The sequence below is a fragment of the Polistes dominula genome, unplaced genomic scaffold (genome assembly GCF_049000335.1).
Source record: "Polistes dominula isolate Pdom_NZ unplaced genomic scaffold, Pdom_raw_medaka contig_24, whole genome shotgun sequence".
Taxonomy (NCBI): domain Eukaryota; kingdom Metazoa; phylum Arthropoda; class Insecta; order Hymenoptera; family Vespidae; genus Polistes; species Polistes dominula.
The window spans coordinates 5,235,326-5,262,429 of NW_028301150.1; the positions used below are offsets into that span (position 1 = coordinate 5,235,326).

The following is a 27,104-nucleotide window of genomic DNA, read 5'->3' on the forward strand; positions in this document are numbered from 1 at the left end:
ATTCATTTCCTTTATAATTAATCGGAACTTACGACACAACAGATATTTTTTATGGCGTATATCTATCGTAATAAAAACTTATATTGTTTCTCAAGATAAAGAAGAACCTATATACTATGGTGTATGTATATGTGTTTAGGTTTTTATCGAAAGCGCGTAAGAAAGGTGTTGTTCGCACGCACGCACGCATGGCATAATTAGGCTCACACCCTTGAGTAATTGAATTGAGTTACACCTACTTACCTAGCCGTGCGACTCAACAATGTGTAATTTTTATAAAGAAAATCATCAGATGTTATATATATATATGTATGTATATGTATATGTATATGTATATGTATATGTATATGTATATGTATATGTATATGTATATGTATATGTATATGTATAGAACGAGTGAACAACGAGCAACGTTGTTGTTGTTGTTGTTCCAACTTCTTCCATTGCGCCTTTTGTTTCGAACAACTCGTTCCTAACAGTGTTACAGTAATTACAAATCGTGCATACCTAATTAAATACGCGTGCGAGTTAGTTGTAAAATTCATTTCTCCAAATTACTTCTCATTTTAATCATCATCTCATTATTTGTAAAAGATAATACGAATGAGACACTAATTATGCAAGCATTCTTCACTGGAAGTCTATATTTACATATATTTTTCTTATTCAGTCTTATTTGTTTTTTAATTTAATTTTATTCATAGAATGTTATTAACAATTTTGTTCTCTTAGTTTGGTCGTATCCTTGCAAAAGGGATGCAACGAAGTGAAATTTCAAGCTTGATCGTGATTCGTTCGTCAACAATATGCATCTATCTTAGTTCAATTCATGACATGTTTATTTAGTTAATAATGTTTGGCTATTCAGAGAAGTAAAAGTAGGAAATTACGATATTACCAGAAGCGACCTAACAAGGGAGCTGTATTTTGTTACGAAGTGACGTCTGATTCCTATTGCCGTCATCAACATGCGCACACGCCCTCGTGTAATATAAACTTGCTTTCCTTGGAATTTCTGAGAGGAATTTCCCTCTCCTCTGGATGTCTCGTTAATAAATTCTATTTCTGCACCGACCTCGAAATCTTTTTATTTTATATTCAATATTCTCATTTATTTTTGTTCTTTAACGTTTGATTTGAAAAAAAAAATAATATGAATGTTTCTTTGTCTAAATCAAAAATGATTAGAGATATTTTGTCATTTGTTTCAAACATTTTTGATCTATTAACCGAAGTGTTTCCCCGTTACGTTCGAAATAACGTTCGAAGTAGTTAGAATAGAGTTATTCGAACGTAATTTGAAACGTTTGAAATCGTTGTAAGGTAAGCATTGCCGAGAGAGAATAATAATGGTGCAATTTTGCTCGATAAACGTTCTTTTTAAGAAGCCGCGAAAAGTGTTATTTCGTTAGTTAACGAGCAAACGAAATAACAAACATTTCTAATTTCAATGCTTTTTGATGTTTCTATTTTGAAGTATGATCAAATTTAATGAGAAACATTAAAAGTGTCGATATCGATATTTCCTCGATTCTAACCGTGATCATTTCTTTTCTTTAACTTCCAAATAAAAATGCGTGATATAGATACCAACTGTAATACATAACTCAACGATACAAACAAAAAAAAAATCGATATTATACAAGGAGCTTTCTTAAAGAGAAGACATTAACCCTTAGAGTTCCATACATTTATCTTTTCCATGTATGTCGAAAAAATGCTTACTATTTTGATGAGTTTCTTCTTTCACTAAATACTTTCTATCCAATTCCAAGTTAATTTTTTGAAATATTTTCTTTAGAAATTGTTTACTCATTGATCTATGATTACGAGCAAATGTTTAAAATTAGTTTATTGTTGAAAGATCCCGTTATCAATTTACATTTATTTTTTTTTTGGTCTATTTAACAACGTATCGTGATATTTGACGTAAACTAGCGAAAGAAGAAAAAAAGGATTGTAATAAAAACGATTATTGGTATATTTGATTATTTGGTAAGATTTCCGGTTCCTGTGTTGAACGATGAAAAAAAAAAGAACGGACCAACTTTCTTCGTGGGAAACTGTTCGATTGGCAAAAAAGAATTCGGTATGTCTGGTGGAAGGTATACACCTCCCGTTTTGTTTGTGAAACTAATTTATGTCGATCTCATAATTTCCGGTACTCGATCGAGGATTACGCTCGTGCTTTGCGCTCGTGAACGCGCGCTCGCTCATGTTCTAGCGAAATCTAGACACTTTCCTGTCGGCGTCACAAGGATTTCGTAATGCGGGATGCTGAGAACAAGGCTCGTTATGCGTCTCTTTGCGATACAACGATATTTTTTTTTTTTATAATATAGCACAGATTATACGAATCGATCATTGTTTATTTTTTCTTTTTTCTTCTTCTTTTACCATCGAAAAAAAGATTTCATTTGCTATTCAAAACAACGACGACAACTACTTTTTCCAATATTTAACTCTCAATGATTTGATTTTTTTTCTTTTTGAATTACCAATTACTAATTATTCCGTCGATTGTTAAAAAAATTTGAATAGAATAAAAAAATGATTTAACAACGGTTCCTTTTTCGTTTGGAGTAATTATCATAAGTTATTTGAAGAAAACAAAATAAAAACATTAATTAAAGAAAGGGTAGAACAAACGATGTACAAAATATCAATTAAAAATAATAATTAACATATACGGTAAATCGGTACAAAGTTTCAATTGTTAATATATTTTTGGTAAGTTTAAAAGATATTATAATTTAATTAGAAAAAATTGTAATTAAGTTTAATTACAAAATCTATCAATTACGTACAATCGATTATCGAAGTTTATTCTACCTTATCTGAGATAGTTGGAAACAAAATAGTATTGGTTAGTGCTTTATGCTGTCACTTACGCAGTGAAAACGGAAGTATAACTTATAGCAAACCACTTACATTCTACTCTCTCTCTTTATCTCTCTCTGTTTCTTTTTGTTTTTTTTCTATTTCTCTTTCTCACTCATTTCTAACGTCTCGGGTTTCTTCCATGAGTTTTGCGTGAACGAGCAACAACGTTTTACACGTTAGACGACACACAGAGAGTTTTCTGTGTTACTTTTTTTTCTTCTTTTCTTTTTTTATTTCTATATTTCCCTCTCTTTCTCACACCTTATCTCTGTTTAGTACTAGAGAGTTACTTTCGTAATTCCGTGTAAGACAAGAGTTGTAAATCGTCCTTCGATTACAGGAAGTTGATTTGATGCCTTGAAACGAGTATCTCAAGGAACGCAACCGATTTGTCTTTTTTTTTTTTTTTTATGTTTAACCCTCTTGTGTTGCTTCTTCGTATTTCACTTTCTTTCTTCGTAAATAAAATTCTTTTCCAAAGTTCCAACGACCGATTGATTTATATCATCTTTGTTATTATCCTTATTTGACTCTCGCCACTTTCGTGGTTTTCTTTTTCTTTTAATTTCTAACGGAGCAAATTCTTTTAGGGGTATATAATTTTCATTTATTGTAGCAAATTGATCACATAAGTCGACGACGACTGTAATTATATTTCTTTAGATACGTACAATTAGTGAGATACGATTGATTACAGTATACAAGTAATCCTCTTATAACACGTTAAATAGGTTCCTAGAAAATGACATGTTCTGTGAAATTGTGTTATATGAGACCAAGAGTTTACTATTCCATCGTGTCATTATTTTAAGGTAATTTAGTTTTTCGATATGTTAGGCAAATATCATGTTATCCGGTGCTATAGAAATACTAAGTGTTGTACTAAGTTCTATTGCAATTTTCTTATCATGTTAGAGTGAAACCGTGTTGTACGAGGATTACCTGTAATTTGAAAATAGTTGATCAAACTTTCACGTATTTCTTCATATACATATTTCATTAACAATTTTCGATTTCCTTTTCGATCATTCTCTTTGATTCATCAATCCAATTCATTGTTGTGAACAAGATATTTATTATGTAACAAGATCATCTTACGAAAATACGGCACAATGGATCATAGTAATCTCGATAAGTTTGTCGTAGTGACAAAAATCGAAGGACGAGAGTTTTGCTGGCTATCCGCAGCGAAATTGCAACACGAAATAAAGGTTTTCCTCTCGATGACCCAGATAGACATCGAACACCGGAGATTGCTGCTGAAGTAGGCGATCCGATCGATGATCGATCTGACGGTGATTATTGTCAGCCTCGTCGATAGATTGGATTATACTTATATTACGTATTTTTCAATCTCTAACCTTGGCTGAATCATGTCCCGTTATTTGTTCAAATTGTGTATCCAGAACTACATTTACCCCTATACTACCCTATATATTTATATGTACACGTGTAATACAATGATTAAGAAAAAAAAAGGAAGAAAATATCGAAAATAAATATCTTTCTTACAAATAATATTTCGTCATTTCGTACGGTTTATATTCTACGTTAATTATTCGTTTCCAAAAAATTTGATTTTATTTATACAAACAAGTCGTGTGTCGCGCTAGGTTTTTATTAGTTTCTTTAAATTACCAAATTAATATTTAAAAGAGTTGAAAAATATTTCTCGTATTTATTTTATATAATACCGAAAGAATGTCGTTCGATTTGGTTGTTATGTATAATAAAGTACAAAGAAATGTCATCAAGGGAGGGGAATGGGGTTCGTTTATAGGCCAAGTAGAAAATTCTTCATAAACAGAACACCGAATCATCTATACGATGAATTTTAGCCTTGAATTTTAATAAGATCGAAATGTCAGAATTCTTCGTAAAATAATTGGTTCTACTAAATTTGATCAAAAGTTTTGTGGTTTTAAGCAATTAAGACAAACAAGGTATACAGATCGTTGTGTGTGTAATATTTTCAAAATCGAACTATGATAGGACAATAAATCATTGGGAACGATAAATATTATTGAAAGTTTTATAATCGTGTTATGCATGTGTATAGAATAAATGTACCCCTCCAAATAGAAGACGTCTATAAATTAAGTAAAAAAAAAATGATACAAATAAAATACTCAATCGAAAATTGACGGTCCGATTTATACAAATAATTTGGGTTAATGATACATGTCAACATGATGATTACACAATCACAACGTATTAGAATTAGAAAGTGTATCGGTGATGTGTATTCACGATTTTATTAATTTTTCGATTCGATGATAAATAACAGAGTGTTAGGAGTCTAACTAACAACTGTTTTACATTTTCTCTTTGCTTGTTTCATATTTTTTAAATATTATTTTTATATATTTACAGTCACACGATCTTGGTATTCCAATGAAGCGTGTAAATGTGAGAACGTACATTTTCCACGTATTGAAATGTGCTCAATCCGACTGGCGGAGTCCCGTCGATTTATCATTTTCCTCCATCTTGGAAGGAACCAGTGAAGGTTCGAAGTTTCCATGCAATGGATGCCGGGGATGAAAGAGACGGTATCATTGAACCGTTTCTTTCTCCTGTTTCCCTTCTCTCGGTTTGCCCATTGTCTCGTTCGTCACGATTCATATTCTTTCTTTTTCTACCCCACCCCGCCCCTCAAGTCTCGCCCTGGTCTCTTGTTCAAAGTTACACGAATGCGTTAGATAATTTTATCGACGCGAAATCGAGACACATAATACACAAGGAACACATTGCTACATCATGAAAGAAAATATTCGATGTAAATTCGTCGGGTTGTTTTGTAGATATAAATATAAAACACTATATTCTAGTTGATACTCTGAGAACCACGAACGTGTAAAAAAGTTTCGTGTATATGTCACAAACAATTGACGCTACGTTTCCAACGTCAAAAGTATACACATGAGAATGATATAATACGTTATATATAGAAATTTTCCTTACTCGAATAAATTTAGAATTATATTTCTTGGTTTTTTTTTTCTTTCTTTAAACATATTGCGAAAAAAAAACGAAAAAAAAAATAGAAAGTAGAAGCGTGACTTTTAAATTTTGTAAAACTAGTGGGCTTATCTTTCTCCTATTACGTACTTTTCGTTGCGAATATTAGTTATTTAATTCCCTATATTCCAAAATTTCATCAGAATTTTTATATCATTCGTATAATATGAATAATAAGATTACTTACCCGAGAATTCTTCCAGCTTCGGGATTTCTATAAAAGTCACATTTATGCAAGGGTCTTCGAGAATCTTCTGAAAATCTTTGACCAGAGGTCCGACACAACGCACGATAGATTTGGAATTGAAGAACACCGGCAACGAAATTTCTATAAGAAAAAAAAAACATTCATGTGCAATTGAAATTAAATAACTTGATTATAAATATTTACAAATATTTCAAAAACATGTATTATTTTCAACAAATAATATGATATTATTATTATATATGATTAGTATATAAATATATAATTCATCATCGTGTTTTACACATTTAACATATAAACTAATGAAAAATTATCGTGATAATGAAATTTTTATTGGAAATAAAAAATATGTGTCTCAAAGAGTGAGAAATCACGAATTCTAAGATTCGATGATCCAAGTAGACAAATTTCGGTGAACCTTGAAGAATGATTACCAAGGTCAGGGTCATCAAAGTGGTGGTTATATTCTCGTTCTATTCGACGTGTAATTCGATGCCATCGTCGATACTTATCTTCGTTTAATAGATCGACTCTAGGATAACAAGGAGAGAAAGAGAGCTTTTTGTATGTGCTTGTATAAACGTGTGCTTTCGTTTGTATGTGTGTATGTGTGTGTGTGTGTTTGAGACCAGGTCAATCTGGATACGAGCACGCGAAGACATCAGCGTTTCACCTCAAATTCCTCATCGGCAGCGACCTTTACGTAATGGCGGTGGATCGAAATCGCGAACGTTGTTTTCTCTCCACTTTCCACAATTAAAAAAAAAAAAAAAAAAAAAAAAAACACCAACGATATGATTTTACTTAAATTAAAGTAATCAATTTATTGCTAGAATAACTTGTGGGACATATATTATTAATTTGTTTTTACTTTTTTACTCTCGAGTGTATCCAAATTTTTCTCGGTGTCTTCGAGGAACTAGGATATAGAGAAAACGAGATAATTCGTCAAGACAGTCTGTTACGCGATTCATACATAATTTAATTAACGTCCAGTTCTTGTGTTTCTTTATATATACATTTAATTTATACAAAGTTTCTTTTCTTTTTCATTTTACTTTTATATTATGCATGCGACCATTCTCACTATTTGGGATAAAATGATATATAATATTTATGATCTTTCGCAAACATTTAAACCAACACACACAGATGACGATTATATTTTGAATTATGCACGAAAGTGTGATATTAAAAAAAAAAAAAGAAAATAAAGTAAGAAGAAAAAACTGAGAGGGATTCGAAGATAATATGTCGTTTAATGGAATCCAAGGATCGTTCGAAATTTGATCTGTTGACCTTTGGCGAACGTGCTTATGTTTCATCTAACAATAAGAGAATGTAGATGAATGTATTACTCGAGGTAAATCGTAAAGATGAAAAATCCGATTTGATCTTGATTCCCTCGAGGGAAATAAAATATAGTTATCTAATTTGTCTAAGCAATGGGGCGGCTGTGTTATTAGATCAGATTTATACGCATCAATGAGTTCAAGACCTTAGCCGTGAATAGCATAACCATGATTCATCCATTTACATCGATGATCCTTGCTCGGTTCATGATCGGAAATGGACTAGAAAAATTGTTGGATAGTCTCAGTGATTGTTCTTTCTTTTTGCATTATTATTATTATTTTCTTTTTCTTTTTTTTTTTTTTATTGTGCACGCTCGAATAATTTTGACGATTTCAAACGACCTGCGTGTTCGACGGTTATAAAACTTCGAAAATAAAAAAAAATAAAAGAAGGGGCGATAAAAATTATGCTCAAGTTCTATTGATTTGTTTTTTTCCACGTGTTTCATATGTATATTTAACGCAACGCGGCTTTTTACGCCTTGTAAACATTGCGAAAGTCTGTTACGTAAAAATCAAGAATTTTTGCCAATTGTAAGATTTTCTAAATGCGGAAGTTTTGTTTGTTTTTTTCTTTCTTCTTTCTTTTAATAACAAGGTGGCGCTGAAAAATTGAATATAGATAAAGGAAGAACTTATGAAAGATAAAGTATAATGTATTGAAATGAAACGTTTAAACGGGATAATAAGAATTAAGAGGATCGTTCGAATATTTTGTTATATTTTTTTCTTTCTTTTTTCATTAATCGTGTTAAACTTTCCATGGCGAAAGGTTTGGATCGTTTAATGGGTATTTTTGTACGTACACGTAATTATAAACGGAGTAATCGTACCATACATGATTGTATAGTGTATTCCCGTATGTAACGGGATCACAGTGTGTATCGGTAAATTTTGACGAAGATAATAAAAAAATGTTTCGATTTTTTTTTTTAACGATAAACGATTTATTCACATAATTCTTTTTTCCTTTCTCGTATAAGTTGAAAAATAAAAGTATATATATGTCTTATACGAGAGAGAAAGAAAGAGAGAGAGGTTTACCTCGTCTCTCCCGCAAAAGGAAGTAATGGTTTGCAGCAGTGGTGCGATCTCACAGAGATAAATCGTAGGTGAGTTTGTCTCGGGATACGTAACGTATTCTAACTATAGTTAAAGTACAGTAGTAGTGATAGTAAAAATGATTCGTGCTTCTGTTTCTCCGACAGAGTATATAATAGATACATAGGATAAATATGTCTATGTATGACTTTGCGGTCTTGGTTTTAAACGAAGGAAGAAACGAAAACGGAATCGTAACAGCGAAAGGGATAGGATGCTTGAGATAACGTGGGAGCCGATTTCTATCGAACGTTGCACTCGATTAATATAATCGATAATCGATATTTTCTTTGAATATTACTGTTTTTTTTCTTTAAATACAAATAATTATTCTTCGATTTTATGTTAATTTAAAAAGAATAATAATCGAGTTTTAATATTTATTTAAGAAAAATACAAGAAAATAAGAGGTTTATCATATTAAAATCATTAATTATTGGTATTAAACAATCTTATAACGATATTGTGTTAGCAAATTTTTTCCATTTAAGTTTATCTCATAATACGAAATGATCTTGTCTGTTTGAAAGATATGATAGTTAGTAAGAATAACCGAATACTTCCGTAGCCGTAAAGGAAGGAAGAAAAAGAATGATAGAAGGGGCGGAAGCGAGGAAAAACGGTCAAGTCAACAACCAGAGCACGGACTTTCGCTTTTTCTCATAAATCCTTTTTTCGAATCTAACGTGTATCATTATCGAATCGGTTATATTTAAAAGATATTTATTCAAAAATGTATGTAATATTTTGATTATTATTATTATTATCATATACGTTAAACGTATATATTATGTTTTTATAAAGTGTCTTTTAACTGAAACTTGGCGTTATTGCTCAATACTTAACATATTCAAGTAACGAGATCCATCGATTCTATTTGCGCACGATGACTACAACTACTTCTAGGATTTATACTAACATAAGAGGGAAGAGAATTCTTTTAAATCGAGATCAAGAGATAGAAAGAGAGAGGCGAGAGATACACGTATGCGCAAGATGAACGTTTCTAGTTGGACGAGAAAACGGGTGTAATGGCGATCGTAACGAAATAATGCTCTCCCTTCTTCTTCTTTTTTCCATCTCTTTTATCCATCATTTTTATTTTTCTTCTTTTTAATATACATCGAAATGTATAGAAAGACAACAAAAAATATATAATATGACAGTTACCAATGATCACGATCGACAACTACTTCAACGAAGGTAACGACGACTACGACGACAATAACGACGACGAAGGCAATGACGAAGAGAACAAAATTCAAAAAAGAAAGAGAGAGTCGGGTGTGTGTGTGTATGGGGGGACCAATCCCTATCTCTTTCGCTCTCACTTCCTCGCTCGCTTGTTTCCTCGCTCCTCGAGTCTGTCCCAAAGGGGAGTGGTGGTTGGCCGAACGGTGGGACCGTCGTCGTTCCAAGCGAACAAAGAGGTGTAACGTGGGGGGTATATGGCGTGCTCTTGGACCCGGGGTCCGTATTGCGAAGGCGAAAGTGTGCCGTGTATATAAGGCCCCGAACCAACGGCAATCAGCATCCAGTTCACTCCTGGACGCACCCGGAACATCGCGAGAGTCAAAATGAGAATCCTGGTACGTCGAAATTATTCGAGAATCCAACCCCCCGTTCACCTTCTCTTTCTCTTCCTGCCCTCAGTCCTTCGATAAGCGTGGAAACACATAGGATTGAATATAATAACGCGTCAGTGAAAATAACATTCGCGGAAAGTTTATTGAGTAATATTTTGGAAATGTATTACGCGAAAAGTGAAGCTTCGGGACCTGGTGGATTGAAATTGATCGCGAAATAATGTTGAAATTTATAGTTAATTATTAATCGGTTAATTGTTACACGTCATTTGGTTCCTAATGCATTAGTTGTTCTACAGACGATAATCGTAAATCTCGATATTTTCGAAAGAATCGATAGATCAAAGATCGATCAAAAAGATACAAGGGTAATCGAAATTGTCCATATTTTACAGATATACCTAGCGGTAATCGCTTTCGTATCCTCGGTCGCTTTGGCCGTGGAAGCCGTAGAAGCTGTAGAAGCGGCTGAAGCAACAACAAAAAAGCAAGCAACATCAAAGAAGCAAGAGAAGCGTGGCATCTTGGGTCTTGGATACGGCTATGGCTATGATGGAGGATACGATATTGGGTCCGCAGGACACGGGGGTGTGGAATTAGGACATGGATACAGCGGCGGATATAGCGGCGGATATAGCGGCGGATATAGCGGTGGATACGGTGGAGGTTACGGCGGAGGGTATGGCGGAGGTTACGAGGGCGGATACGGCGGCGGGTACGGACACGAGCACGTTAAGACCGTTACCGTAGTCAAGAACGTAGCTGTGCCATATCCAGTGGAGAAGCACATCCCTTATCCGGTAGAGAAGCAAGTACCGGTTCCAGTAAAGGTTCCAGTACCACAACCTTATCCCGTAGAAAAACACGTGCCTTATCCAGTGAAGGTTCTCGTCAAGGTTCCGGTTCACGTGCCGCAACCTTACCCCGTCGAAAAGAAGGTTCCATATCCAGTACATGTTCCCGTAGATAGACCCTACCCCGTCAAGGTCTATGTCCCACAACCCTACCCAGTTGAGAAACAGGTGCACGTTCCGGTAAAGGTTCCAGTACCACAACCCTATCCTGTTGAAAAACACGTTCCCTATCCAGTCAAGGTTCCCGTCCATGTACCACAACCGTACCCAGTCGAGAAACTCGTACCATACCCAGTAAAAGTACCAGTTGACCGTCCAGTCCATATCCCAGTTCCCAAACCTTACGCAGTTCATGTTGAAAAGCCTGTACCTTACCCAGTCGAGAAACCAGTGCCCTATCCCGTAAAAGTACATGTTGACAGGCCATACCCAGTGCCCGTAGAGAAACACGTACCCTATCCAGTAAAAGTACATGTACCTCAACCTTATCCAGTGGAGAAGCCAGTACCGTATCCAGTGGAGAAGCCTGTACCATATGCGGTCAAGGTGCCAGTTGACAGACCGTACCCCGTGACTGTCGAAAAACCAGTACCATACCCAGTTGAAAAACCAGTGGCGGTTCCGGTAAAGGTACCGGTAGCCGTACCAGTCCATCATGGTGGTTACGAAGGTGGTTATGGTGGTTACGACGGCGGAAGCAGCGACGGATATCACTATGGTCATCATTAATCGATCAACACACGCAGCTCCCTCATTGTTAACGGCTTCTAGGCCGAGGACGATCGACGACGACAACGATGAGGAATCAGCCTGGTATTCAGCATTCCTCTTAGTATATTACGTATTATAGTTATGTCGTTGCCGTCGTCATCGTCGTCATTCGTCGTTGTGCTAAGCTTCGATCGATATGCACTTGTACCTGGATCCGATATCTCGATAAGAGAGAGATCCGGTACGAGCTTGTACCGGATTTCGATCGTATCTTCGAAATCGGTCGCAATAATAAAGAATAAAAGAACATTTCGGAGCTCGCGATACAGCGACGTGGGCCAAATCACCAAGCCACAGAGGGAGAAGATAACAACAACAAAAATTAGCTAAGGTGCCCCGAGCTTTTTTAGTGAAACGCGTTCTATTCCTTACCTTACTTTTATACCGAAATAGTAAAGTATGTAATATTTTTTTTGTATAAAATAATATTAATGTGATAGAAAACTATTCGTTTATTTTCCTCGTTTATTTCCTAACTATAATACGTTTCTTTCTCCATCTATCTTTCTCCTTTAGTTTCATTTCTAATGAAATGGTCCATTTCTAATAGTTAAACGACTATTGAAATCTTACAAAAACTTATGTAAATAATAATATGGATGAAAAGAATAAAATTTTCTATTCTTATTTCTCTGGAACGTAACATTACGTAAAATCAATGCTTGAAATTGTTACGTTGCCACACGATGAAGGAGAGTCACTTGAACAAGCGTGTACAGAGAAAAGGAAGCGAGCCACACGATGACGTTGCCTTCTTTCACGGTACGTGCAGCTTTCCAATGAAAACTTTCGTCTTTCGAGTAGACTAACACATCAATATGTTCCTAAGGTATATACATATATAATATAAATATATGTTGAGAGAGACAGAAAGAGAGTGAAGTGGTCCTATCGGTGTCACGAAATTGAATAACACATAGGTGACCCACTCTACGACCTATGCCAAGTTGTTTCCCTTAAAATCGATAAACGATTACCCTCTCACCTCTTTACTTTTCTTTCTAAGACCATCACTTTCATGCATCTCATAATTTTCTTCTCCTCCCTTATTCAGCCTCGGAGAAATGTACAAGACTATCGACTGCAGACGGTGCGTCTTTCTGACCCACTTTTAGCTCGGTATAATAATAGAGATGATACGTGGGAAAGAGTTATATAATTTACGAGCTGGCATAATAAAATCTCTTTCTTTTTCCTACCAAAAATGGATATAAGTATAATGGTGGAAATGATGAAAGCGTAATCATCACATTTAACTTCTAATGTAATATTACTCTTTCCTGCAAACGTCCATTAACGAATATTGGTTTTTAAGAAACAAGGAACATTTCATGGTCTTGTAATATTGATTAAAATATTATTAAATATATACAATATTATAAAAAGTCTTGAGATATATATGTAAATCAAATGAATGTAAGATTAAATACAAGAAAATAAACGTTATTATTATTCTGATCTTGAGCGTTCAATAGAATGTAGGAAGATTGAAGGATCAGTCCTCGCTCCACTTTCCTTGTACAAGAGGAATCGAGACGATTTGCTTGTCTTTGCCACTCGATTCATGAGCGACTTGTATACTTAGAAAAAAGGACTTATGCAATATAACTATTAGCGCACGCGACACCGAAACTGAAAGTAAGAGTCTTCCCTTCGTCATGAAACGAACGATCCTTCCGTTAGAAGCTAATTCCTTCCTCTTACCCTTTTACTCACTTACGTTACACGATTTTACCTTTTTTTCCTTTTTCTTTTCTTTTTTTATCTCGTTTCTCTTTCACCGATCTTTTATGCACTTTTACTTTCCAATTACGCGCTAAGCTAATTTATTTTTTTTCACATAAAAGTAAGATATTTTTGATTTACAATTTAACGATATATATTGAAAATATATTAAAATGTAATGTATCAGAATAAGACATTTTTAATATTTTTTTATTATATATTTCAATATATTTTAAATATCTATTTTTCTTTCTATTTTATCGATTGTTCCGTTACGGTGATGAAAAGAATTATTTTATACGACTAACGTCGATAAAGTAGTAATTCTGACTTATTGACGAACGATTATACTCAGGGCTTGTTAATATACATCATTTTTTTTTCTTTTTAAGCTAATGTAAATAAAATATTTCTAAATTTTATATTGAAAACGAAATCTTAACAAAGAAGACATTGTTTAAATTGCATTAAAATAATGATAGAAATGTAAGTAATCAAAATTTGTTTTAATTGTGTCATGAGTTATGTTCGTCGCGCTGTATAACAATAAAAACAAAAAGAAGATACTCCTTGATCTTTTAACTTATGTTTGTTGCAAAATATCCGGCAAATGAGTTTCAAGAATCGACTGCAAGATAAATACGATGCGTATCTTGATATCCTGGCTCATATTGTAAAAGATAATATTAAACGCTAAAAAAAGAAGAAAATTACGCGTTAGAAAAGTCATGTCTATTTATCGAGGTCGAAGAACCGAGTTTCTTCGTGAGAAATATAAATGTACGATTTCTTTTTTTTCTTCTTTTTTTTTTTTAAGGAAACTTCTTTTTTAAATGCGAAAATAATATTCTAATTTGATCAAACTTTCTTTTTCTAATTTTTTTAATTAATTGACGAAAGAAACACGCGATTTAAATAAATAATAATAATTATTGATTATTATTACAAATACTAGCTTAGAAAAAAAGTATATTGTGGAGAAGATATTATTAATTGGCTCAATTGCATTGTACATTAATATCGTGTTCAAATATTAATTGTTTTTTTATCAAAATGTATTACGATAAAATTAAAACGTATCATCTATTTGAAGGAAGTACAGATAAGTTAAATGGCATTTATACAAACAAGGCTAAGCATACTTGTATGACCATTCATAAAATGAAATCTTATGGCGAGAAAACAAGCTCCCTTACTTTAAGTCTATATAATTGTCAATAATATTTCGTGCTCTTACCATGGCGTGTTCTGCTATCGTTTCGAAGGCATCGAATTGCTTTGAATGATCGCGAATCGTGTGTATGTATCGTGCAGTTAATTACGTCTATAACACCATCGCCATAGAGCGTTAAATGCTCGGCACGAAAGGAAAATTCGAGCAGCGTATCTAATGTAAAGGAAATTTGAAACGTGCGGTACGATGCTGATACGATCTTCAATCTGTCCGTACGAGAAACTGTGTGAAATAGATCTCAGAAATGTAAATGACCTTTTTTTTTCTTTTTATATTCTATCACTTATTTTAGAAAAATATTACCTACGGTTTTAGAAAGAGATATATCAGTTTCAAAGTTTCAAACACAAATATCTACATCTGCATATATTCATTCAGTTTCTTACTTTTTCTTATTATAAATTTTTATATGCATAATTATTTTTAACTCGTCTCGTATTATTTTACTGATTTATATACAAAGAAAATACAACGAAAAAGAATATACTGTACAGATACAAGTAAAGAAGAACAAAGTAAAAAAACTTTTAGCTTTATAATACTTGGCATAAGGTTTAAATTGGTATTAAGAATAATACTTTTCTTTATTGCTTATTACATCTATATGATTTACGGAGAAACAAGTTCTTTGAACTTGATTCAATGAAAATGGAGATTAAACGAGTTAGATTCGAGAAAATAGTGGTTAGTGAAAATGAGAATTTACCAAAACCAGAGTAGTCGATAAAAACAGGATATGTGTACTGTGTTTGTATTTCTCATGTATCACACGATCCGTTTACTTTTCTTCAGAACTACCATGCTTGTTATCTTCAAGACTAAGTTTCACTTTTGACAACCTCCATCAAGAGTACAACGGCTTGAAAACGCGAAAGTTGTTTAACTCCCCTCTCGAAAGATGACCAAGAGCAAGAAGAAGGTGTATGTTCAGCCTCTGGATCAGTGGCAACGGTTCAACCCATTTGAGTATATAAACTAAGAAGATCGTAGAAAATGATCTACATTATTGTTTCTCGTGGCTTAAGAAAGCTATCGCTACAAATCTAGAAAGAAGAAAGAAAAGATTCAAGAGTACAAATAAGACCTCCTAGGATCGAAGAAAAACTTGAAGAAATTGTCACGATGGGTTGTATGGTGCGTTGTTTCTCGCAGATTTATAAGTGATCAAAATGTTTATTATTAATTACGATTAGTGTAATTTCGGTGTTTATGAAGTTGACAGAAATTAAATGAAATCTGTTTATTAAATTTGGTTCTTCGACAGTGTCACGCAGCTATGGCCTTGGCATTTTTCGTAGCTGTTGTTACAAGTACTCAGACTGATGAATCAAATTATCAAAAGAGGATTTATGTTTACGAGGATTTACCTATTGAAACATACGAACGAAGAATATTTTACATAAGACCACAGAGATTCGTTAGCAAAAATAGACGAAATTATTTAGAAGAGGAGGAAGATAAATCGTCGAAATACAATAACGATGAATCTACGGAACAAAATTATGCTTACGAGGATCCTGTTGCCGTTCCGTGTAAGTAAATTTTTCTTCTACGTCTTTTTTTCTTTTCATAGTTTAGAATTATAATTGTACTATATCGATAAATAAAAATTATTGATTTTTTTTTAGCCGAACAATACGAGGATCATCAAGAAGAACCCGAAGAAAGTGGATACTCGTTTGAGTCACACGTTCCCGAAGAAAGCTCACACGAGAATCACTTTCTGGAACAGGACTTACACGAAAATGTTCACAAGACGATCACAATTATTAAAAAAGTCGCTGTACCGTATCCCGTGGAGAAAATTATACGATATCCCGTGGTAAAAAATATACCATATCCGGTCAAAATACCAGTATCACAACCATACGCGGTTGAGAAAAAGGTTCCTTATCCTGTAAAGGTTTACGTAAAGGTACCTGTGAAAATTCCTAAACCAGTGCCCGTGATAAAGGAAGTACCGTATCCGGTGAAAGTACCGGTTGATCGACCAGTTCCTGTTAAAGTTTATATACCAGAGCCCTATCCCGTAGAAAGGAAGGTTCACTACGAAGTTAAAGTCCCAGTTCCGGATCCCTTTCCAATAGAAAGGAAAATACCGGTCCCGGTAAAGGTACCGATACATGTTCCACAACCCTATCCAGTTGAAAAAATCGTACGTTATCCTGTCAAAATTGAAGTTGAAAAGCCAATACCGGTACCAGTATCAAAACCGTATCCGGTTCATGTTAGTAAGCCAGTTCCTTATCCGGTCGAGAAACCAGTACCCGTTCCGGTAAGGGTCGAAGTGCATAGACCGATTCCAGTACCGGTCGATAAACCAGTGCCGGTAAAGGTCAAGGTACCCGTACCTGCACCCTATCCGGTAGAGAAAGAGGTACCTTATCCGGTAGAGAAGCCAATAGCTGTGCCAGTCAAGGTACCAGTCGATCGACCGATCCCTGTTCATGTGACTAAACACTTGCCTTATCCTGTTCAGAAACTTGTCCCTTATCCCGTTAAGGTTGCTGTACCTGTACCAGTTCATGACGATGACAACGAACAACAAATAACCAAGTCTGAATATTATAATTCTAATGAAGAAGAATATTCATAAAATTAGTTTCAAAAAGACATCTGATATCCTTTTTGTTTTTCATTTAAAGATGGCGTTGTAATTACTTTTTTATTGTAAATAAAAAATTGTTTTAGTCTTTAATAATTTTAGAAAGCTATTATTTAGAAAATATAAGAAAACAATAAAACGGAAATATTTTAATTAATTGTAAATTTATTATAAATTTATAATTATTATATTAGTTCTGTGACTTCTCTTTAATGGTTAGGTAATAGAAAGACTCAAATGGCGCCATCTTATGAGATCTCATGAAACTTGAATGTTTTCTCAGACAATAATCAGCACCGATTGTTGGAAAAAGAGATACCTGTGCTAGTTTGTCTGTATTATTTTAATAAAAAATGTTTACCAAATATTCTTTTAATCTCTTTTTTAATAATATAATATAAAGAATAATATATATTTATTATTTGTTATATAATTTTTTAATTTTCAATATATTTTTTAATAAATAAAAAAAAAGCTAGTTACCTTCGGAAGATAATTCATTGATTAAATTGAATTATGGTAACCCTAATTTCGTATTTTACGGTATAATTACGAGAAATTTCTTCTTCTATTATTTTCGAGAACTTACGATTACTTAGAATATCATTTTTTACAATAAAAAGCATTAAAAATAAAGAGTACGTTTATCCTATTAATTATGATACACCTCGTTGGCTTCAACAAGAGATATATCAGATTTAAACGAAAAGAAAGTAGTCGAACTAGGAAGTGGTATAAACAACGTTTTATAGAAGTTTGCTACAAAATATATTACACTTATTGTTGGTGTTAGTTAATTCTATATACATCAGAAAAAAAAGAAAACAAATGAAAAAAAACAACAACATTCTAACACGTATATTTGCCAATCCTTTTCTATATAAAGTAAAAAAGAAGATTTTCAAGAAGTCACGCGACAGATCGAGACGATTAAGAGATATTACCGGATTAGTCGAGCGAGAAAGCTATAATATGAGTTTGTAAAAGCACAATGTGTAAAACTTTTACACCGGTTTCGATTTCACTGCACTTGATACATGAGAATCTGCACAGAATGTCTTAATGAATATTATACAAAAGGCGAAAGTACCAATTTTATAATTTAAATGAATTCATATGCGTAATGAATTCATATACAAAAATATATTTTGATTAAAAGTTAAAAATCAGACGTGAAAAAAAAATTAACAAAATTTGGAGAATCTTTGTTTTAAAAAATATTAAATAATATTCGTATTTTAATAAAATGAAATATTCTTTTCTATAATGTACGATCGTTTTTACGACAAATTATAGAAAGTAATAGTATTTCGTACGCTTTCGTCGTTAACTCAGGATTATTATTTCTATTTGAAAAACGTCGTAAAATCTACGAGTTTAAAAGAAAAGAAAAGAAAAATATTCTTCAACAGCGTATACAAATTTATCTCTTCTTTACGCATTATACGCGTAATAAGAATTTGTTCGAGTTTATCTTACTGTGAAATTAATGGTCTAACATTTATTATAGAGCAATTTATCTCACGTACCTTAATTCCTTATAGTGTTCAAGTTTTTAGTTATTGGCACGAGGAAATAGATAGACGAGAATTTTGATTACTTTCGAAGACCCGTTATCCTTCGTCGCTAAGAATATTAGAATCTTACGAAAAAACAATGATGACCATTTAAGCGTAGATAATTGTCATGAACACGAGCCTGTACGGACTATAAAGGTCCAGCTAGTTCAACCGGGGAAAGTAGTTCGTGGTGTATAAATAATAGTCGGATAGCAAACCGTTTGGTTTCAGTTTACATTGATCTCTAGTATCGATTAGATACATTTCATCATGGATCATCTGGTACATCAATTTTCATATGAATTTATTTTACAAATTTTATAATTTTGTTGAACATTAATGAAATACCATTTTAAAATACAGGAACAAATTTTGATCGGCTTTCTGTGCCTTGGAATTGCATTAACATCCTCGGCCAGTCGTAAAGAAGACCTCGAGAGGGCAGCTGAACTAGCGGTAGAGAAAGCTGCTGAAAGGGCAGCGGAAAGGGCAGTAGAGAAAGCTTTAGAAAGTGGGAACATGACTACTGAATCAAAAATAATTCGGGAATCCTATTCGAGTATTAGGAAAGGTGGAAGTCGAGAGAGGGCTAATAACGAATACGGTACTCGATATTCTGATTTGAGAGATGACGAGGACACGGAATCCGATTCAGAGGGTGACACTGATGACTGGAGTAGGTTTTCCAGAAATAGATGGATCGGAAGACGTGAACCTTGGAGAAGAAGCTTAAGAAGCGATTGGATAAGCGATCATCATCAACATGGAAATGTTAAGACAATCACTGTAGAGAAGAAGATTCCGGTACCAGTGACGGTAGAAAAGAAAATTCCATTTACGGTTTACAAACACGTGCCCTATGAAGTGAAGGTTCCTGTACTTCAGCCTTACACCGTTGAGAAAAAGGTACCCTACCCCGTGAAAGTGTTCGTGAATACTCCCGTAGAGGTACCGGAGCCATATACAGTCGAGAAGAAAGTGCCTTACGAGGTGAAGGTCGACAGGCCCGTGCCGTACAAGGTCGAGGTACGGGTACCACAACCGTATACAGTTGAGAGGAAAATACCGGTGGAGGTAAAGGTATCGGTGCCTCAGCCGTACACCATCGACAAGACCGTGCCGTATGAAGTAAAGGTACCTGTAAAAGTACCGACACCTTACGAGGTCGAAAAAAAGGTTGCCGTGCCAGTTAAAGTCATTGTAAATCGACCCTACCCTGTTTCAGTACCAAAACCTTATCCCATAGAAGTCGAGAGACCTTACCCCGTTGAAGTACCTAAACATTATCCTGTTAAAATCAAAGTCCCAGTAGATGCACCCTATCCTGTACCAGTGGAAAGACCTGTACCAGTCCCAGTCAAAGTACCACAACCCAAACCCTATACGATGGAGAAGCATGTACCCGTAGAAGTACCTAAACCTTATCCAATACCAATCAAAGTTCCTGTGGACAAACCTTATAAAGTTTACAACGAAGCACGTGTACCTGTACCAATCCGAAAACCCTTCCCTTATTGGGTTCAAGTACCGGTGCCTGTTAAACTCGATTGGCAAAAATCTGGTCACCATTCTGCAGAATCTTTCGAAAGGAAAAACGATTCTACGATGAGCCAAAGGACAATCAATGATTCTAAAAATTCCAATATGTCCTCGTAAAAATTGTGATTTTAATTTGATAATTAAGTAGTCCGATAAATTTATTAAATAATTTATTATTTCTTAGCTTTAAGGTATATAATTATTTTTTTTATTCTTCTACATGCTTTTAGGATAGATTTAAGTTAAATTGAAAAAAAGAAGACTAAAGTGCTTTTTTTTGTTTCAAACAAGACGAGTACAATTTTTATCGACATCCATTTTTTGAAAAGTACTTTCATTCAATAAAGTTCAACGTTTTCTTAAAGGTCTAAATAGGTTTTTGTTTTCCTGCGCAATATATTCTTTCCCTCCTTTCCCCTACCCAGTAAGCAATATACTCGCTTAGAATTTCTTCCTAACGACTTAATGAACGACTACGCCTTGTGATTTCGATGATGCAAAAATGAGCATTTTGATTTAGCCCGAACTGTAGGAAGTAATAAAACGAATTCTTGTTTGCGTTTTCATTTTTTGATGGAAAATAAAAAAGACAAACACAAAACAAAACAGAACAAATTCTTTTTACAAAAAAAAAAAAAAACGAAAAATATTAATTTACTTTCTATGATTCTTTCTCACAATCATTTTAGAGAATTGATTTGTAATTATTATTTTACCATAACTGATCAAATGGTTCAAATGAAAATAAAACTTTAGTTTAAAATATATATATAAATGAACGAGTAAGAACAAATAAGGCATGCATATCACGAGTTTAATCGCAACATAAAAGATAGTTCTCGATCTCGCTTGGCATCGCCCACCTTTCCTCCCTTCTTCCCCCTTTCTCCTCGCAAATCCCTGTGCCACTCGCTTCTCTTTAGATATATCCTTTCGTTTACTTCCTAGGACTCTCTCTTTCGTACCAAAGTTTAGTTCCTCGTTTCGGCTGAGAAGAGCCATGTTGTTGCGAGTGTGCCGCGTCACGAGGCAGATGGGAGATACATATAAATGATTGGAGTAGGGAGACGAGAAAGAAGGAATTAGGTAAAGGGGAAGGGGAAATAGAAGAATGGAGGGGAGAAGGAAAAGAGGCAAACTTCTGGCACAAGAGAGTATGCATGTGTATATGAGAAACTTGGAATGGATCAAAGACTTAAAATAGAAAAGAGAGATGTCTTGTTTATGTCCTATAAGCTGTCTGGATGAATACATAATAACATTTGGACGAGTAGAGTTTTCTAATATAATAATATTCTAGAAATAAGTTAGTATCTCTCATTATATCAATTATAGCTAATCTATAATTTAGAAAATAAGTTAGGTGATAGGTGAATTACGGTTAGAATAGAATAAATCATCCATGGTTGCCTAACACGACATTATTATTTTGAACATTATGGTGTAGGTAATGATTAAATTAGGTGGTTAAATCGGTTATGTACTGGCGCAAAAAAAATGTAGATAATCAATTATAGGGATAGAGAGGTGGTTGTTGCGTTTTATTTATAAAAATAATTCGTCAGTTGCTTCCTAGATATCATTTACGCTACGTTTGAGATAGATCGGTAGAAAAAGGGAAGTAAAATGAGAATGGAAACGCATCAAGGCGCGTTACGGAATCATCGTCGCGTGGATTTAAGATTTTAGAAAAATGCTTATGCGTCTACGTGAACGTCTACGTAGTGCAACAGAACGTTCGCGGTACAACAGACCCGGTGTGTTTCACTTTTCCGCAAGCGTGCAGAGGGGCTCCCCGTTTGTAAGCCGGGGGAAAGCGGTCTATAAAGAGGTGCTACTTTCGGGGGAAGTATTCAGTAAACTCTGGACATTGGCCGGCTCGCGCCAGAACCAAGAATCATGAGAATTTGGGTGAGCTATGGATATTCTCTACGTTTTTATTTCTAATCGATTGAAATTTACGATGATCTTACTGTCGTTTTTCCTATATATTTCAATAATTATTTATATAAATTTAAAAAATTAATTTTTTATTAATTTATCATCGCAGCACATCACATTTTTACTTGGTCTTTTGACCCTGGTAGTATGCGAGGAGAAGGAGAAGAACATCATCGATAAAAAAGACGTCGAGAATGATAATAAGGCTAACAGTGATCTTAACGAAAAACGCCAAGACAAACGTGGGCTCGGTCATTTCGAAGGTAGTTACGATGGTCATGATGGAGGTTACGGTGGTGGCGATTATGGGGGAGGTGATTACGGTGGTGGCGAAATCCATTCGTCCGGTGGAGACGGAGGTGGATACGAGGGTGGATACGAGGGTGGTTACGGAGGTGGATATGGAGGAGGTGATGATGGTGGCAAGGTCAAACAAATAACTATCGTGAAGAACGTCAAGGTTCCTTATCCGGTAGAGAAGAAGGTACACTATCCGGTTGAAAAAGAAGTACCGTATCCAGTAAAAGTACCAGTACCGCAGCCATATCCGATCGAAAAGAAGATTCCTGTACCTGTAAAGGTACTTGTGAAGGTGCCCGTTCATATACCGCAACCTTATCCAGTGGAAAAGAAGGTGCCCTATCCCGTGCACGTACCAGTTGAAAGACCAGTACCTTACAAAGTTTATGTACCACAACCGTATCCGGTCGAGAAGAAGATACCCTATCCAGTAAAGGTACCAGTGCCACAACCGTTCCCAGTTGAAAAGCCTGTACCATATACGGTAAAGGTACCGGTCCACGTATCAGCGCCCTTCCCAGTGGAAAAACCTGTACCGTATCCAGTTGAGGTACCAGTCGAGAGGCCCTATCCCGTACACATACCGAAACCGTATCCGGTACCCGTGGAAAAACATGTACCGGTACCAGTAGAAAAACCAGTGCCTTATCCTTACAAGGTTCACGTAGAAAAACCCGTGCCCTATCCGGTCGAAAAACCAGTACCTGTACACGTTAAAGTACCAGTACCTGCACCCTATCCAGTTGAAAAACCTGTACCGGTACCAGTAGACAAACCTGTGCCTTATCCCGTTAAAGTACCCGTCGAACGACCAGTACCAGTTCACGTATCTAAACCGGTCCCCGTGCCAGTAGAAAAGCCAGTACCGGTTCCTGTTAAAGTACCAGTTCCGGTACCGGTACATCATCATGAATCGTCTCATGGTTCTTACGAGGGTGATTACGGCTCTAGTTACGGTGGACATCATTTTTAAGGGCACCAATTTTTCCACATAGATAAAGTAAAATTTTTATATAATTGCTTTTTTTTTTTTTTATTTGTTTGTTTATTCTGACGATGGCGGATCGCCGACGTACAATCGTCTTCTCGCGATAAATCTTTCAGAAGGTTTCTCTCGAGAACACGTCCAAATTCTTTTTTCAATTGGAGAAACAAAGATGCCCGATGATATTTATTCATCGAGCCGCACTTTTTTTTATTTTCTCTTTTTTGTATCGAGAAAAGAACGCTATTGATAAGTTTGTATTCTTTTCAACAAAACAGCACTGAATTCTATTGATAGACATAACCGAAATGTCACTATTATTACTAAGGTACAATGTAACACGTTATTTGACACTGTCACATTTGATGAACACACTACGCGGAAACGTTTTTATATTACTCATAAGGATGCCTTTTGTATTATCTTTTTTACCTATATTTTTTTTTCTATTTTTAATAAAACCAAAGAGAAAATGATACTTTGTCTTTTGATGAACCACCCGTTATGTAATCATAATTACCATCCCCGTTATATCCTTCACGCTCGATCGAGAGTAAAAGTACACAACTTTATTTGGCGTAAAGTACTTACGAGAAAAACATTTTAAAGTAAAATTCTCTAAGCTACTATTTGCCTAATTGATTTATAATCCTAATTAACGTTCGACAATTAACACGATAGTGAAAATAAAAATACGTAGATGATTTGATATAGTTAAAAGATAAAGATCTAATATCAAATTCATTTGCAGGGATAAATTTTATGTCCCGTTTTCACGATAGATCGATGTTAATGATAGACGATCAAAATTTATAACGGCATGTACACCAGATGTAAATTATTAACGTAAAGGAGAAAGGTACGTATTTATCGTAACGGTGCTATGGTGAAAACTAAGCACAAAAGAGAACATACATCTATCGAAAGTGAAATCATTTGCTTTCAAATGTTAATAGTCTTTAGTCAGGTAGCACACAGGTATATCTTAAATGTCATACCGTTTCAATGGCATAACAGTGATTACAAATAAAAATATTAACAAAACCAATAAGTATACGATACCATATGAATAATTAAAATTATATAGATAATATAATAGTATTGTTTTTTTTTTTATAAACTTACCGAATATACGGAATGTTAGCTGGAATGTGATACTTCGCACCAGGATCGAAATCATCTTCTGATCTAAGAACAGGTGGTTTAACGCCGCTGTATTGTTCCTTCAATCTGTGCCAATGACAATTATATTCTTCTCGATTAATGTAACCACGAAAAACGTCCCATCGCCATCTGTCAACTGCTAGGCTGAACGGAAGGAGAACCAATTTTTCCATTGCCAATGAAAATAGATAATTAATATCAGCTGCGTACTCGTCTATGTATTTATTGGCTAATCCCAAAGTTTGTAGATGACGAGGTGTTGCTACGCTCAGGGCCACAGCTTCGCCTATAGCTTCGTGAAAACCTATTTTTTTGTTTGTTTGTAAGAATACAATAGTTTCACGTTTAGATTGGTTGAGGTAGATTAGTAGTAAAACATTATTAGCCTTAACCTTACTTTCTTTCTTCGAGGTAATAAAATTAGCTTTCAATAAAATTCTAAGCACGTTATTTCCTAGTAAACAGATCTGATATAAAATATATACTGGGTGTTCCCTATTTTACAATCTTTTATTATAATTAATATATATTTTATTATAATATTATATTAATTTTATTATAATATTATATTAATTTTATTATAATATTTTATTATAATTATATATATTAATATAAATATTATATATATTATATATATATATATATATATATATATATATATATATATATATATATATATATATATATATAATAAATAAACGAAAGAACTACTATATTGCAAAATTTGTAAAAAGATAAAAAATAAAAAGAAACATATGTTTACATAGAATCTTTTTAATCAGATAACCCATTGAAATATGTTCCGATACGATTATTTAAGAATCCAATAAATTTGCAAATAACAATGATTTAAATATCATTGTGTAATATTTTTCTTCTCCATGCATGATTTATTACTTTTTTTCATAAAAGTTTCGGTTGATACTTTTCCAATCGATTTCCCGTGTATCGGAAGGTAATATATTCTCCGGTAAGGGCGAATGACCGAGCGTTAGAGACGGGTGAAAGCGTGATTATACCGTAATAAAAATATTTTAACATCCAACGTCTCTTGGACGGTAGTAGACTGGTTACTACTACGAGGACGAGTCTACTAGCTAACATAAGAACTCGCGAATCTACTTCGAGCGTATCCGTTCGGCTCTCGCTTTCGCGTTATTACTCGTAAAAGAAGTTTTGTAGCGAAAGAGTCCTGGGGCTTTCCGGAAGTGAAGATAGAACGGACGGGATGGTTACGTAATCCCGTGTCGTCCATCGTGTCTTGTTCAGTTACCGTTTGACCGTTTTAATTTATTTTGGTATGCACTTCGTTATTATTTCTTTTTTTTATTATTTCTATTTAAATTATATTCAATTACGATGATAATAAATAATCAAACAAAATATTTATGCAAATTCTTTTCGTAATTGAACATAAATTTATATTCTATGTAAGTTTGATTTGATATATATTTTTTTTTAACAATCTACTCAATGGATTTAAATCTTTAAATGTTACGGGCGCATATATGCGTCCAACGAAAGTAATCTGTGTTTACTTAAGATGCACATATGAGCTTATCAATTTTTTTGAACTTCCTTGGCTCGCAATTCTTTTCCTATTTTTTTTTTCTTTTATTTAATTAAAATAATTAAACATTAACAGAAAATTTATTAGGCGAGCTTCGTATTCAAAGGGTTTACGATAGATTTGAATTTGATCTATCTTTGGTTTTTATATTTTTTAATATCATTTGCTAGATGGGGTTGAAAGAAAATTTGATAATTTCAATACCTGGATTAGCGCCGTCTCGAAATTCACGTGGTAGTCCACTGTATCGTAAAAAGTATTGAATGTGTGCCATCTCGTGATGCACGGTGATGAGATCCTTCATGGTAACTTTGGTACACATTTTGATCCTATAATCTAGACGATTACAGAAATCCCATGCCGAGGCTTGACAGATTAGAGAACGATCACCTGGATCGACGATTATACTTCCTGCCCAAAATTCCGGTGGCATAGCGCTCAGGTTTAATGATAAGTAAAATTCTTCACCGATTCTGAACATGTCTATCGGTGTATAACCCTGTGTTTATAATAATTTATTGTATCGTATGTTCTAGTTGAATAAAAAATATTTTCATTGTTTATAAGATAAGTTAAGTTAATTTGTGCATATTTTGCATTTACCTGAGCTTGCATTTCTTGCGTTACATCTAAATAATTTTTACCGGGATATGGAATTGTAATATCTTGAATATTAGTCCATGATTGAGCCCAAATATTTCCTACA

The 27,104-nt window shown here is 34.2% G+C and overlaps 5 protein-coding genes across 5 annotated transcripts in view; 4 read left to right on the top strand and 1 right to left on the bottom strand.

Annotated features, from left to right (window-relative positions):
* The window catches only part of Ance-3 (angiotensin-converting enzyme Ance-3), a 37,305-nt gene that overhangs the window by 3,924 nt on the left and 6,277 nt on the right, over positions 1 to 27,104 (bottom strand). The window contains exons 7-10 of the mRNA XM_015319366.2: positions 27,002 to 27,099; positions 26,603 to 26,897; positions 24,790 to 25,132; positions 6,092 to 6,232 (exon numbers count right to left, since the gene is read on the bottom strand). Of these exons, the coding sequence (XP_015174852.1) occupies positions 6,092 to 6,232; positions 24,790 to 25,132; positions 26,603 to 26,897; positions 27,002 to 27,099 (877 nt within the window). The remainder of the gene's footprint in view (positions 1 to 6,091; positions 6,233 to 24,789; positions 25,133 to 26,602; positions 26,898 to 27,001; positions 27,100 to 27,104) is intronic.
* Positions 6,285 to 14,411, top strand: LOC107065548 (uncharacterized). The gene is made up of 2 exons (XM_015319367.2): positions 6,285 to 10,154; positions 10,547 to 14,411. Exons 1-2 carry the CDS (start codon positions 10,143 to 10,145, stop codon positions 11,732 to 11,734), a joined length of 1,200 nt encoding a protein of 399 aa, XP_015174853.1. The 5' UTR covers positions 6,285 to 10,142; the 3' UTR covers positions 11,735 to 14,411.
* LOC107065388 (uncharacterized) lies at positions 15,216 to 17,370 on the top strand. The gene is made up of 3 exons (XM_015319041.2): positions 15,216 to 15,869; positions 16,000 to 16,267; positions 16,364 to 17,370. The coding sequence occupies exons 1-3, from the start codon at positions 15,858 to 15,860 to the stop codon at positions 17,329 to 17,331; spliced, it is 1,248 nt and encodes a 415-aa protein (XP_015174527.1). The 5' UTR covers positions 15,216 to 15,857; the 3' UTR covers positions 17,332 to 17,370.
* On the top strand, positions 19,105 to 20,555 carry LOC107065389 (uncharacterized). The gene has a single exon (XM_089177591.1). It carries the CDS (start codon positions 19,239 to 19,241, stop codon positions 20,553 to 20,555), a length of 1,317 nt encoding a protein of 438 aa, XP_089033717.1. The 5' UTR covers positions 19,105 to 19,238.
* Positions 22,338 to 23,652, top strand: LOC107065390 (uncharacterized). Its single transcript, XM_015319043.2, has 2 exons — positions 22,338 to 22,349; positions 22,489 to 23,652. Exons 1-2 carry the CDS (start codon positions 22,338 to 22,340, stop codon positions 23,650 to 23,652), a joined length of 1,176 nt encoding a protein of 391 aa, XP_015174529.1.

Coding starts and splice junctions, on each gene's coding strand:
- LOC107065389 (XM_089177591.1), top strand. CDS start 19,239: ATGAAATACCATTTTAAAATACAGGAACAAATTTTGATCGGCTTTCTG.
- LOC107065388 (XM_015319041.2), top strand. Junction 16,268..16,363: donor GGATCCTGTTGCCGTTCCGT/GTAAGTAAATTT, acceptor ATTTTTTTTTAG/CCGAACAATACGAGGATCAT.